At 35.3% G+C, this 14,511-nt stretch overlaps 3 protein-coding genes across 4 annotated transcripts; 2 read left to right on the top strand and 1 right to left on the bottom strand.

Moving 5' to 3' along the window:
- The first annotated feature begins 3,687 nt into the window (after nucleotides 1-3,687).
- Nucleotides 3,688-4,696, top strand: LOC111480314 (ethylene-responsive transcription factor ERF014-like). The gene has a single exon (XM_023125285.1). It carries the CDS (start codon nucleotides 3,763-3,765, stop codon nucleotides 4,441-4,443), a length of 681 nt encoding a protein of 226 aa, XP_022981053.1. The 5' UTR covers nucleotides 3,688-3,762; the 3' UTR covers nucleotides 4,444-4,696.
- Nucleotides 4,697-6,114: 1,418 nt separating this feature from the next.
- On the top strand, nucleotides 6,115-12,130 carry LOC111480300 (prolyl-tRNA synthetase associated domain-containing protein 1). 2 transcript variants are annotated; one of them, XR_002717777.1, is made up of 13 exons: nucleotides 6,115-6,348; nucleotides 6,770-6,829; nucleotides 6,935-6,988; nucleotides 7,099-7,159; nucleotides 7,324-7,400; nucleotides 8,482-8,531; nucleotides 8,938-9,020; nucleotides 9,427-9,497; nucleotides 9,573-9,729; nucleotides 10,275-10,402; nucleotides 10,481-10,579; nucleotides 10,759-10,894; nucleotides 11,099-12,130. XR_002717777.1 is itself a non-coding variant. In XM_023125261.1 (12 exons), the coding sequence occupies exons 1-12, from the start codon at nucleotides 6,301-6,303 to the stop codon at nucleotides 10,831-10,833; spliced, it is 963 nt and encodes a 320-aa protein (XP_022981029.1). In that variant the 5' UTR covers nucleotides 6,116-6,300; the 3' UTR covers nucleotides 10,834-11,063. The 2 variants fall into 2 exon arrangements, 1 of the variants encoding a protein (XP_022981029.1); XM_023125261.1 differs by lacking the exon at nucleotides 11,099-12,130 and having other exon boundaries at nucleotides 6,116-6,348; nucleotides 10,759-11,063.
- On the bottom strand, nucleotides 12,043-13,338 carry LOC111480302 (E3 ubiquitin-protein ligase RZF1-like). Its single transcript, XM_023125264.1, has one exon. The coding sequence runs from the start codon at nucleotides 13,109-13,111 to the stop codon at nucleotides 12,161-12,163; it is 951 nt and encodes a 316-aa protein (XP_022981032.1). The 5' UTR covers nucleotides 13,112-13,338; the 3' UTR covers nucleotides 12,043-12,160.
- Nucleotides 13,339-14,511: the final 1,173 nt, after the last annotated feature.

The following is a 14,511-nucleotide window of genomic DNA, read 5'->3' as shown; positions in this document are numbered from 1 at the left end:
TTTTCGACGATGACATAGGAACTACCTCGTTTGTTGTACGTCACAGTCGCACTCTCGTGAGACGTTTGTAAGCGATTATGCGTCACTCACTCTCACCACTAAGTGAGTCTGCCAACTTGAAATCATGTCGTGTTCGGCTTGACAACATGTACCTAAGCTGCCTCTTGTTGGATGATAAAAGTCCCACATCGGCTAATTTAGGGAATGATCATGGGTTTATACGTGAGGAATACTAACTCCATTGGTATGAGTCCTTTTGGAAAGCCCAAAGCAAAGCCATGAGAGCTTATATATAGCATATAACTCCTGCTATGAAGAATTGACGACTAGTTGCATCCTCTTATAATAGACCTAGACGACACGCAAGGGGTTTGACATGCAACGTGCAAGCGATCATTGACAACACGCCTTAGACAAGTATGACCGTGACACTGAGCTAGAGTAGTTTTTTTGTTTAGACGATAATAGACCTAGACGATCATCTCTATCCTTTTGTTGCTCAATGACTAACATAAGAACTATCAATTTCAATGGTCAATGATTAGATCGTTTACTTCAATTGTTGAATTACAAAAATATCCTTTTACATTTTAGAAGTGCAAAATAGGTTCGTGAGATTTAAATATAATGTCATATAAGATATTGTCGTGTTTCTTGTTTTGGTTGAATGACTATAAGATAAGAATCAAACTATTGACTTTTAGAGTGATGAAGCTCGAATCTTTAAATATTTAATTTGCTGTCTACGGTGTGTTTTTACCTACTTAACATTTGTACCCAAATCGATCGAGCTACTTCATTCACCTGGTAACATATATGCAATGAGTTCAACAATAAAAATAGTTATGAGATTAAGATCGATATAACCAAGTACGACTTATAAAGCATCTTGCAGTAACCTAACACTTTTATAAAACATATGATATGTCAACTAAACCTTCGGGGGTAACTGAAAAATGACAATGAAAACCTCTTGCGATAGTATCAAAAGTATACGTTATGTATACACAATACCAACCCGACTTCAAAGCTCTAAAATAAAGATCGAATAGATAACCGAGGATTTCATCCAATCAGATTTCAATGATGAATCGAGACGATCCCCGGGCAGAAACACATTATAAAATAAAATGCGGGGAAATTCAAAATATTCAAATAATTTAGTAGTTATGATAATGTTTTTTTTTTCAAATATTTGTGACGTGCTGACGTTCTGGCATATAAACAACAATATATTTATAGATATTAGCCGATATCTTGTAGTTGTATTTTGAGGCATTTTCCTTTTTTTTTAAAAAAATTAAATATATTTTACAATTTTCGTGCTGGAAATTGGATTAATATTTAGTTAAAATAAAATAAAACCTTTTTGAATTTTCTAAAACGTACAAATCCGAGGTACTAGTTGTCAAGTGGGTCCCGACGGCTATATATAACATTATATTAAAAATATATATATATTTTTCGTCAAATCAATCATTACATTAAACGAAATATATGTATATATAAACATATGGTACTTCAATTTATTATTATTGTTTTAAATAACTCGTCATTAAATGGCATCCAATCAATTATTTATATCTAAGCTGTAAGTTTGAAAAAAATAAAAAAGTTCCTTTTTTGAGTGAGAAACTGGAAGCTTCGTGTGGGTTTCTGTTTTTATTTTATATTTTCGACTTTAAATAATTAATTTATTAGAGTTTAATTTGAATAAATTTCACAACATAATTCAAGTTGGGTTGGTATAACGACTCAGATCCATCGCTGGGTCTCGAATGAGGTAGACACGAGGCGGTGTGTCAGTAACAACGCTGACCCCAAAGAGAAGTGGATTTGGGATGATCCCACATCAATTGAAGAAAGAAAAGAGTGCAAGCGAGGACGCTTGTCTCGAAAGGGATAGATTGTGATGTTCCACATTGGTTGGGGAAGATAATAAACTAGAATTATTTATTTTTATTTTTGTTTAAAATCATATTTATTATATTGATAATTAAAATTTAAATATGGTAAAGCATATTTATTCATAGGCCCACCTTGGAAAGCACGTCATTTTCCATAAAAAGCTTCCTGTTTGGCGTTTTATTTTTTCCCCCCTCAAATTTTTCTTTTTATAAAAGAACCCCTACACTTTAATCTAATTACAATAAACAGAGGCGTTTTATGATTTTGATTGGCCGTACGTACCCATCAGAATCTGAAATTTACAACTTGGCCTCACACCATTTATTATTAATATATTCATTGGTAAGAAAGTCAAGTCATCCCTCCGTAAGCAGTTTTTAAAAAACGGTTGAGACGTCATTCTTTTATTTTCCTTTTTATTTTTGTTTAAATTTATTAAATTAAATAAATAAAAAAAAAAGAAATTAAAATTACTAAAAGATAAGCGATGTTGTAAAACGCGTTTTTTCAGCTGCATGCATGACAGTGGAGCAACAGCTGTTGGTTCGAACTCCATCACACTCCGCGTCTTTCAGTTTCAGTTTTTTTTTTTTTTTTTTTTTTTTTTCCTTTTTGCATGTAGGCTGATGACAGGGATAGGGAGAGGGAGAGGGAAAAGGCAAACCTTTTGAAGGAGGACATGGACGGTTCTGCCACCTCCAAGAGGCGAAAACTTAAAAGGGAGCATCTGTCATTAGCTGAGGCCGGTGAGTATTCTCCTGTTGGCCAACCACCTCCTCCGATAGGTGTTGGTGCGTCTCAATCTTATGATGGACGAGAAAGAGGAGACCGGAAGGGAGTAATGATGCAGCGTGCCGGTTACCTGGACGACCCAGGCTTGAGAATTCACGGTAAAGAAGTGGTCAACAAGATGACTAGACGTGAAGCTGATCTGTATCCTTTAAATCATATCTCCATGCNTTTTTTTTTTTTTTTTTTTTTTTTTTTTTTTTTTTCCTTCTCTTTCTCCCTTTTTTGAAAATTAAAATTTTATTTTCAATTATATTTTATAATAATAAATATAATATAAGATTAGCGGGTGGGAGCAAGGGTAGAGACGGGAAACATAATTTCTATTTCCGACTCCGTTCAACTAACGTTGCAAACTCTCGCCCACTCCCTCTTGTAAAATGGGATTCCTCATATTTTTTAAATCGGATTCTCATAAAGTTCTGATCTCTTGAGATAAGCTTACATTTCTAAACGTAACGTTAATTTTGCAATCGGTTCAAAATATGGGAAGTTAGGGAACTCTTACGGTATGTTTTTGTCTCTTACGTATGTAAATTTGTTCGTTGAAATTACATTTTTGCCCTTCTAAGTTGGTTTTGTTTGGGGGAGGGTTATGCGTTAGTGTTGAATAGCACATGGTAAGCCCCTGGATTTCTAGAATAAGAATTTAATATGAAATTAAAGATATTTTCTTGGTCTTCTAACTGAAAGTTAAAATTTATTATTATTATTATTATTTTTTATAACAAAGTTTGACTCTTTGTAAATAGAATTCCGTGACAGTGAAAAATTCAACTCTTACGGTATCCAATAAAACATTTATATTTAAAACGGACATAATATTTGTAAAAATAATGTAAAATTTGAGGATTTTGAAGGGTAAAATAGTCATTTCAACGCACATGTCCCCCATTCTTGCATGTGTTGTGAGCCCTACTTGATTGACTAAGAGATAAGCCATTTAGAGATCCATACTCGAATTTCATTTCCTTATAAATCTCAGACCCTTTAGCCCTTTCCTTCACTTGACCATCACGTTTTTCATAATCAAACCACTCTCACAAACACTTCCCTTGTGAAAAAATGGTGAAGAAATCGGAGAAGACGGCGGCGGAATCGTTTCCTGTGGCGGCGCCGCCGTGTAAAAAGAAGTATAAGGGTGTTAGAATGAGGAGTTGGGGGTCGTGGGTATCGGAGATTCGAGCGCCGAATCAAAAGACGAGGATTTGGTTAGGGTCTTATTCGACGGCGGAAGCTGCGGCGCGTGCTTACGACGCGGCTCTTTTATGTCTCAAAGGCACTTCTGCTAGCCTTAACTTCCCGGAAATTGCTAACTCTATTTCAATTTCCGATCACTGCCACTTCCGCCGCTTACACCACCATATTGATTCCTCCGATGCCGACATTATGTCTCCTAAGTCCATCCAGCGTGTCGCCGCCGCTGCCGCTAATGGCTTCCGGGAAAATGTCTCCTCCGCCGTTGTCACACCCCCATCCCCCGCCGTCTCGTCCCCGTCTCTCTCCTCCGATCTTCCGGACGATGAAGCGTCGATCACCGTGTCGTCCGATGGTGTCTACGATCAAATCGATCCGTCGACGGCGGAGATGGATTCATGGTGCAATTACTTTGATACCCTTCAGTCGCCGAAATTCATTGACCAAATGCTCACCGAAGCTTGGTTCGATTTCGGTTCGATTCCGGCGGCCGAAATTCCCGATTTTTACGAGGAAGAAAGCGACATCAGATTGTGGAGCTTCTGCTGAAGAGGAAAAAAAAAAAAAAAAAAAAATTACATTATATTATTTTTTTTCTTGTTTAAAATCTTCTTAAATTTGTGAAGATATTACTGACAGTGACCAAAAATATTTATTTATTTATCTCTTTGGTGTGTTTGATTCAGACTCGAACCAACGACCTCTTGAGATTTAGAGTTTTTTTCCCCAAGAAATCTCTCAGAGTGTTGGTTTTGTGATGAAACTTTATGTAATGAGTAATTAAAGTATTAATTGTTGATTATATTATAATTATATATTAATGGTAAAACTTTAATTTCCTGAGTTTTTTTTTCTTGAATATTGAAGAATTTTAATTAACTTCCTTAAAATTTGTTTAGCCATATGCCATATATATATATAGGTCAATCATTTTTGTCGTATTATTCACATTGACACTCGACAACTGACATCTCGACACTTACATCGACGAAGAACGTAGCGAAAGGCGATACTTGGTGTGAGTTGTAGGACACTGCAAACCACGAGTCTTTGAACACGAGCTGCACCCTAAACCCACGGGCTCAATGCATGTCTATTTGGGCATTAAACATTGCTTCCCCACATGCAACACCCACTTAGGTTCGTTGCATTAGCAAGGACATGTGTTGTCCTCTCGTGCACACTGTCATGCAAGTGACTTAAAATTTAGTCCTTAGACACCTATTGTTGTGACATTTGAGTTTTTAGAAATTAGGTTAAATATTATATTATTAAATATATTATGAGTTTTTAGAAATTTAATTTCATATAATCAACTAATTAATTAATATTTTATATTTTCCACTTGCAAACTCTATTAAAAAAAAAAATAAATTAAATGGTTGAAATTTTATTTTCATGATATGACATAAAAACACGACCTAGAACATTATATTCATCCAATCAAAACCAAGTATATGAGTATTGCTGGAGAACTTATTAATTTGTTTTATTGGATAAAAATAAAATAAAACAAAATATATTATATTATATTATATCGACAAAGGAAATCAAACACAAAATTGAGTACAAGCAAATGTCGCTCTCCTTCTTTAATTAATTTAGCTGCATATTTGTTGCAAGCNATATTCCATTTTGTTCTAAAAAAAAAAAAAAAAAAAAAAAAAAAAAAAAAAAAATTAATGTAGGACCAATTTTATGGTGAATTCGGGTCGGTTTATTTAAATTTTAGGTTATATTACACGCTCGGGTTGAAAATTTTGCTGGCTAATTGAATGACTGCGTGTTTTAAATTTGAAAAATTGCATAAAAAGAATATTAAAATTTTAAAAGTCTGATTTATTTATTTATTTTTATTCAACTTTTAAAGGGAATAAGTGGACTTTAGGTTTGCAATAAATAAAATTATTACCTTTTGTTTAGACTAAATTGGAATATAAATTTATAATTTAATAAAAAAATAAAAAATTAGAAAAAAATTAAGATGTCTGCTTAAATATTAAAAAATATAATAATTAAGTGAAATTAACCTTTTGTTTTTTTTTTTATGAAAAGATTAAATTGAGAAGTTTTAATATATTTAAAATATAATAAAGAATTATAAAATCCAATGGGCCAGGCTTTGACGCGTTTTTGCCAAGAATATAGTCTCCATTACGAGCTCTATCAGGCTTTGATTCCACCCAACGGGGGTCCATGTGGTGGTTAGGGTTTCGGTTGTTGATCGATTTGGACCCGTAGATCCAACAGTGCAAGGTGAAGCCCAAATCAGCGATGGGGTCATGGATTCGTACTAGTTTGATTTTTCACTACAGCCGGCGTTCCATCTTGGTTAAGACCTTCGTCCTAAAGTTCTTCTCTATCCGGCGGACTTCTTTGCGCTGAATTCGAGTTTTCTGCTTCAGTATGGCTAAGGAGGTTTACACCAGGGAAGAGTTGCTTGCGCTGTTGCAGGTCCTTGGATTTCTCGCTCCTTTTGTTCTATTTTATTCAATTTTATTCAATTTCGATTGATTAAGTTTTACTATTCGTGCTGTACTTCGGAGAATAGGTTTCTTTTCTCGTGATTGAATGTTAGAGACCTGTGGTTGAGTTTTTGTAGAACTCTGCTGATTCTTCTTGTTTTGAGATTGACGTCATAATTTACTTGCTTGGAGTAGCGCTGATAACAGAGTGGCAGAAGTTTACTTTTGTTTCTATCGAAATTTATAGTTTATGTACTGCCGCTAGATTATGTGCTTCTTTGCTTAATTATCTGTCGTTACCGATTGAATTCAGATGATTATATTATGTGTGTTTGCTTTTTTTTTTTTTTTTTTTTTCTTTTCTTTTTGTCTCATTTTCGCTCGCTAATGCAATTAAGAATGCTCTGTAGGATCTTCAAATTGATTTTTCCAAGTACGAACATCCGGCTGTATTGACAGTTGAAGCTCAGGTAATTCTGTATGAAACAAACGAATGAAATCATCCTTGTCATTCTATTGTTAATTTTTTTTAATATATAAGTTAACGGAAGCATGTTTTTTTGAATCTTCATCAGGCAAAATATGTTGGAAATTTGGGGGGTGGTATCAGTAAGAATCTGTTTTTGAAGGTAGACTTCTGAACAAACTGTTTCTGCCCCATAATTCTAGTTATTAGAGTATTGCATTCTATATTACAACGTATGGTTTAACGTCTGCAATATTTTCCGCGCATTGGCAGGACAAAAAGAATAGATACTATGTAGTTTCAGCATTGTCACAGACCAAAGTGGACCTGAAAGGTCTGTACATTTTACTAATGGCTGTGATTTGTTTTTAAACTTTTTCTTATGAAGGGTCAATCTTGTCCGTTAATGTTCGTTTATGATGGGTTTCTTGAAGATACAATGTCTATGATCATGTATTTATGGTGCGATGTGATTCACGGTCAATTTTAGTCATGCAGTTCTATCTGCAAGACTTGGTTTGGGGAAAGGAGGTCTGAGAATGGCTCCCGAGGAAGCATTGGGAGAGAAACTTAAGGTTAGAAATAGCCATTTCAGGGATTTCACACTTAAATAATTCTTTTACTTCATTGTGTTGGATCTTTCATGTGCTCATTTTTTTTTATCCAATTGGACAGTTCTGATGCCATAGTTCATTGTTTTTACCTGCCTTGTTTTATTAGCAATGATTTTTATGGTCATGGAAGCATGTGTAATAAACCAGCTTAGTGGTCACTCAAATTTTTTTATTGCCTTTTACATTAATGTGAATGTGTTTTCTAACTAAGTAGCTTACGTGATTGAATTTAATTTTAAGGTAGACTGCATGTGTGAAATTGCAGTCAAATTCAATTAAGAATATCTGATTTAAATTAAGATTAAGCATTTTAACATTGTTGAGGAGGTTAAAGGTGTGAAGCAGCATGGGGTATATGCCTCAGTTTAAATAAAAGACACCAATGTAACTCATATAAGTATTACATTCGGTATTATTGAAATGAAATGATTGCATAAAAGTGTGTGTGTCTGTATTTATATATTCTTTAATTATCTTCTGTTTTTTTAGAACTTTGGGGGTAAAAGCACGAACGGTCTGTAATACCACAACTTATGGCGTATTAGCAATAAATACTGTAGAGACTTCTGATATTTTGGAGAAATAGTTACGAATTAGTATTATTCTTCAGCCACTTTATCAGAAATAAAGACTAAGTTTTAGTTCATTCTCAGGGCATGAAACAAGGGATATTAACTTACAAGTAATCAACAATATGTAATCATCCTAAAAAGTTACAGTTTTGGTTCAACTATTTAATTATTTGCAAAAAGTCATCGGCATCAAAGAAATAGATGCAGGGAACCCTAAAGGAGTCGATGAATTGCAATATCCTTGTTGAAACATGATATGTGAAGTTAATTCGTTTATTTAGTCGTGTCATTTTGGCATGGCTCTAAGGATTTCTACTGCATAAGTTACTTTCTCTTGCACCAATTAATTGATGCCATTCAATTTATGCTAGTTATGCAGAGGTGTTGACATTTCAATTGTACAGTTCTAGATTCTTATTCAGATGGCTGTCATGTGATTACTTCTATTTTTATTTTCATTTGTTGCTCAGGTGTCGTTGGGTTGCGTTACTCCATTTGCACTCATCAATAAAACAGCACGGTAATGTATTAATATACTCCTTGGCAGTGAATTTTATTTTCACGCATCTATCAACAGTTTACCCAAATTTTGTTCTTGACATGTTTTATTTTTCACTTTCATTAGCTTTCTATATTTGTTTGCTGTTTGATATGTTGCTTTGAAATCTTTTAGAAATTTATGTAACTAACACTTGGACAATACTTGAAACATTTACCTAATGTGCAATCCTCCGGTGGTGGAAGGAGAGCTAACCTTTCCTAACAGTTGGACCTGGAAAGTGGGATTGTTTGATAATATAAGACAGCATATTATATTTTTGTCTTTTGTTTGTGTTCATTAACTATGACTGAATGAACCATCAATTTTTTTTATAGTTTGCTCGAAGTTATTATTTTGTGTTATTGTAAACTCTTTCCTCGTGCAGAGATGTTGCTTTATTGTTAGACCAAGGATTTAAAAGCCAGGAATTCTGCTTCTTCCACCCTCTGTCAAATGAAACATCAATATGTATGTGAGGCACACTTTCGCTTATTTACTCTTTTCCTTTATTCAACTTGCGATGCATATGTTGCCGAGACTTCAGATTTTTAACAGTCCAAACCTGACTTTTAATGTTATTATGTACTTTCCCCTTGCCAGATGTTGTTATTCTGTGTTTCACTCTTCATTTTGATGGCTGGTTTCATTTAATTGGATTTGGTGGCTGTCTCTGTGAACCACGCATGCCTCCCACATATATCTTGCTCTATAACTGTGAAAGTGAAAACTTGTTTTTATTATAGAAAAGTTCTTCCATGTATATCTGACATGACATTGGAATCTTGGTCTTGCATACATGTGGATTAATCAGTTGAACTTTGCCTGCTCTATTATAAGTTAGACTCTAATTCTCTTTATATATTTATGTCTCCAGCTCTTAACACCACCAATCTCGACAAGTTCCTTAAATCAATCGGGAGAGACCCTTCATACATTGACTTGGAGGTGAATCCATATCTGGTAACCATTGTGATAATCCAAAAAGTTTATTATTTGTTGATTTTTATTCCTTCTCTGCAGGCTAATCCTTCTGTAGGAAAGGATCAACCCCCCGATCTTGCTGGACTTGTTCCTTCTGGTTCTGCCTTTGTGCCCGATACTCCAGAGAAAACATCTTCATGTCCTGGTTCTAATGAAAATCAAGGTGTTGCGGACAAGAAGTCTAAGGCAGCTGCAGGTAGTATATTGAGCTTATACTTATGTAGGACAAAAAGATAGGGGAGACAAATTAGTATAGGTGATGAAATTGTACATGGATGTTATTGCTTCAGCTTCAGGACTTACGGATTAGACTAACTAACTGTTAGGTTGTATAGGGTTTTCTAGTTTTGCCTTTGGGTTTAATTTTACACTTATATAGATATATTTGATTTCCTCTCCGCTTCTTTTCCGTCCATGATTCTTGCAGAATAATGTATCTGGAGTCAACTGATTGACCCTAACTGTTCTATGGTCTGCTATTAATGTTTAGAAAATTTCTTATGCCGGCTATCTTAATGTTGAAGAAAGCTCATATGTATTCTTATAAGATAAATGCATTTGATTCATTCTTGTTTTATACTTGAGGAAAATAAAATACTTCATAATGCCTGGTAGTTTATTAATCATGATGATTGGACGGGTTGTTCTCTTCCCTCGTTCTCATTTAGGAACTCAATCACAATATAGCAGCCTGAATGGTCTTCTCTTTGCTAAAGTAACGAGTCTCTCTCTTTAAAATAGTGAAGCCATCTTCTGCTGTGAAAGCTGGAAAGGACAAAGCCGTACCAAAAGCACGACCATCCTATGCAAATGTGGAGAAATTTGTCGAAGAGATTCTTGAAAAGACATCGACAATAGTGCTTTCAGAGGTTATTATAACACCGTTCTTGGCATTAGTATACACTTAGTTCAAACTTGTTCTGAACTTACAGAACCAATTTTGACAGCTCACAGAGGAGACTGTTAAAAAACATGGAGAACAGTTGGGAGATGTGGTGTCAAACAACATTAAGAAACATCTTAGCTCGGAGTTGAACAATCTTTCTGTGAGTATTTTTCTTGGTTTTTTTTTATTTGCTTCTTGGGGAGCAACGAAAAACAACTTTAAGAGCCATGCACACTTGCCGTTTCAAAGTTCAAAATATTTGTATTGCTTACAGATCTTTGAATTTTGAGTCAAGCGGTTATAAATTTCGTATGGTTTGTGATTCATCTACGATTGCAGATGATATTTAAAAACAATGCATACACAGAAGGGTTCCATGCTGGATCTTCCCATAAAGTGAAGCATACGTGCTGATATTTTTGTCTGCTTGTGTTTCCAATTGAAACTGAAGAAGAGAACTCTGACAAAAGGCCGGGTAATGGCTCTAGTTATGTTCAAGAAATTTTAAAAGATATGGTGCCAAACTGTTGGTAGAATTTTTCATAACAATTTAAGATTTTGGTTCTCTATAAGATAATCCATCTTTAGCACCTCTGAAATTTATTATTATTTTCATTAACGTATCTGATTTCATTTGCTGGTGATTATGTTTCCCCACTTTGGCCTTTGTTTTGTTAAGATAATGACCACCAGCTCAGTATTGCTGATGGGTCGCACGGTTCAGGTAATTTATTTAATTTTAATGATCAGGGTGAATTATGAATTTTGGTTTCATATCAGCACTTGACGACCTTCTTGAAGGAGGTATACAAACACGTTTGTGCCCCTGAAATTTGCGCCAACCTTTAATCTACCAATAAGGTATAGACTAAGTACCTTGTATCATTTAGGCTAGTTTAGTTTATCACTATTCGTGCATTTACATGTTTTTCTTCAATGCTTATTCTTGAATCTTTATTGCATAAGATGGTATAAAATAGGATAGAAATTACATCCTGCCCACGTAATGGAACATGGATAATGTTTTAGTTTTGAACATGGAACATGCTTTTTTGAGCAAACACAATCAGGTGTGAGATATGGTATGTTGGAGAATGTGAATCTTTTAGGACAATCTCAATCCTGCAGATTAAAGAGTTCAAGTAAAATACGAGTTATTTGCAGCATTACCCTTGACATTAGAACGGCTAAGGAAGAGAGGTAGAATGAAATAGAATATCTCGAATCAGAATCTGTGATTGAAAAAATATATTATTTCTTTTACCAGAAATATGTTTACTTTTTCAAAATAACTTCTTATGTTTTTATTTCCAGTTTGGAAAATTTGATTAAATTTTTATTTTCTATTTATTTCTAATACTACCTTATCAAATATAGAGTGGAGGTATATGAACCTATAATTTCTTTAGAAGTAGGGATGCCTTGATCACCAAGTTTACTATGTGCCTTACTTTTCTTTTTTGTCATATGGAGTAGCTTTCTTTCGTTTTTTTTTTCCTATTTCTAGAAAGTATTATCAATTATTTTCTTTTCCCGAAGTTTTAGAATAATGGTAAATAGGGAAATGATGCTGAGATATTTGCTTAGTTTTGAACATGATTTTGCAGCCCATTAGACAGATAATGACTGTTAAGAATACACCATCATTGGGGAGACCCTTAATTATTGTATTGCATCTTTAGTGTATGCTCATACAAGCTTTTATTTAATTGAATACCCCTTGTATTTTATATCAATACTTTTAGCCACCATAATCTCTAGAGGAAGAATTGTGGCGGTCCTGTGGAGGACTGAGCTGCCTATATCTACTCCGAAATGGCCTATTCACCAACTGACCCCACCACCTGGTACATCTTCTCCCAATCCCTTCTTCATCTTCAGAACTTTCTGCCGCTTGATTCTCCGGCGGTGATGGCGGCATCTCTTGCCTGCAAACCGGACATGAGTTGTGAAGTCGAAGCCATGGCACTATGCACTCCGAATGGTATACATGCTTGCACATCAATTCCCTTGCTTCTTCCCCAATCTCGAACTCCTCCTTACAAACTGGGCACATCGAGTCGTTCTTCAAATGTTCCGCCGCTATCTTCACCGTTGGGATTCGCTCTATTGCTGCCTCGCTTGCTGGCTGCGGCCCTGGCCGGTCGTTCTGCGTTAGTTCTTCGATTAGCTCGTCGAGTCGTGGTCCAGTGAAGTAGTCTCCTGGGTCTGCTCTCGGTGGTATTATGGTCTGAACTGGCCGAGATGGGTCTGTGGGTCTGAGAATGATGAAAGTCCGAGACCGGTTCTGATTTGGGGGTAGCAGGCTGGAGTTGTCCCTCTCGTCTAGGCTTCGATTGCGCCGCCTGGTTCGCCCGTGGAACCATTCGTCGCCTTCAGGATCACTAAACGATCGTCGGTCGAAATTGTCGAATTGGTGCGACATCGGACGACGGCGGTCAAGGTCGGGGAGTCTAAAGAGCCGAACAGGGGGGTCGAGCATCAGGGAGAGGGCTTCAAGTAAACGAGTCTCGGGAGAGTTATCAAATTGGGGGCGGGTGAGATGGAGTTCTTCGAGGAACTGGCCTGAACAGCGCGAGCAGATGAGCTCAGACGGGTCTCCGGCAGTGGCGAGGGTGACCATCCGGTGGCATTGGTGGCACCAGTATAAATGGAAGGAGGGTCTGGTATGGCGAGATGAAGCAAAAGACATGAAAAATGGTGTGATTAGTTTAAGTTTAGTTGTTTGGGAAAGGGAATCAGAAGATGGAGAGATTTTATGTATATGGGGAATGGATGGAAGGGAGGGAGGGGAGAAAAGAATGGCTTTCTGGGTTCACAGAAGCAATTCTTTGTGGTGTTTGACATTGACATTGCCATTTCTGTATCCTGAGGTTTGTGTTACTTAGTTTCAGAGTGTTCCGTGGATATGAAGAAAAGGATGAGTGGAAAGAACAATTTTTGTGTTGTGAGTTTTGGAATTGAGGGAAGAAGAAGAATTATGGGCTTTTCATGCTTTAGTTTAGTGGGCCTTTTAAGTTATTTTCGGATTATGAGGCCGTAGAGAACCCTTTGGGCCGAACCTTTCCTTAGGTCGCTAATTTTTGGGCTCAAGCTTTTATTATATCCGGCCCAACAATAAGAAAAACGACCATTCTAACTCATTCAACCCAATCCAACCCAACCAATAATATATGCTATATTAATATCTAAAATTTTATAAAATTTCAATATCAAACCTTCCAAATTTCAAATATTCTTAAATCTTCGTAATAATATTAAAATATTCTTAAACATTCCCAAGTTGTGTTATACCCCTATTTTCGGGTTGGTTGGGTTTTGATAGAAAAAGTTTTAACCTTGAATTTTTGGTTTGAACCCAAACCGAAAAAAGATCGAACACATCCCCAACCTTTATATTTTGGGTTGGGTAGCTCGGGTTGATCGAATTTTTGGATTCTACGAACACTATCTAATACCACACACACACACACACACACACATATATATATATATATATATATAATTTGAATTTAATGGTAGGTTTGGATGTCTTTATTTAGTAGGTAAGTATATAGGGAATAAGGAAAAAGAAAGCACATGCTACACACTTTATATTTTGTCCATATTATTTAAAACAATGTTCCAATCCAACAGTTAAGCCAAAAAATAAAAAGGAAATAAAAAAAATAAAAAGAAAAAAAAGGGAGTGAATTAGGCATATTTCCTTTTGAAATAGAGGACCAAATTTCTTTCAAACCCAACTGCGTTGCTATTTTGTTTTGACATATAAACCCCAAAACCAAAAACTCCCAAATAAAAAGGGCCTTTCTTTCACCACTTCCCAATTATATACCCTTTTCTCTTTGTTCATCAATTTAAATGCTTGCATTATTATTCACACTTAATTGTAGGTTTTTTTTTTTTCTTTTCAATTTTTAGACATTTCCACTAATATTTATATATAAAGTTTTTTCTTTTTTTGGTTCAATAACATGGATTTTAAATTGTTTTTTGTTTGCATTTAAATTTGGTTTTTTAACTATACTTTTAAGAGGCTCAAATCATTGTGGCTGAGTCTTTAACTATTCAATCTTCTATCCTAATTAAAAA

This window comes from Cucurbita maxima, unplaced genomic scaffold, assembly GCF_002738345.1.
Source record: "Cucurbita maxima cultivar Rimu unplaced genomic scaffold, Cmax_1.0 Cma_Scf00006, whole genome shotgun sequence".
In the NCBI taxonomy this organism is placed as follows: Eukaryota; Viridiplantae; Streptophyta; class Magnoliopsida; order Cucurbitales; family Cucurbitaceae; genus Cucurbita; species Cucurbita maxima.
The sequence above is the reverse complement of the archived record's forward strand: the minus strand, read 5'-3'. Positions and strand labels throughout refer to the sequence as shown.

Bases quoted from the DNA above. Each gene is read 5' to 3' on its own strand.
- LOC111480300 (XM_023125261.1), top strand. From the start codon at position 6,301: ATGGCTAAGGAGGTTTACACCAGGGAAGAGTTGCTTGCGCTGTTGCAG. The intron at 7,160-7,323 runs GTCTGTACATTT...TTAGTCATGCAG, and splicing joins GACCAAAGTGGACCTGAAAG to TTCTATCTGCAAGACTTGGT. The intron at 10,580-10,758 runs GTGAGTATTTTT...CTACGATTGCAG, and splicing joins CGGAGTTGAACAATCTTTCT to ATGATATTTAAAAACAATGC.
- LOC111480302 (XM_023125264.1), bottom strand. From the start codon at position 13,111: ATGTCTTTTGCTTCATCTCGCCATACCAGACCCTCCTTCCATTTATAC.
- LOC111480314 (XM_023125285.1), top strand. From the start codon at position 3,763: ATGGTGAAGAAATCGGAGAAGACGGCGGCGGAATCGTTTCCTGTGGCG.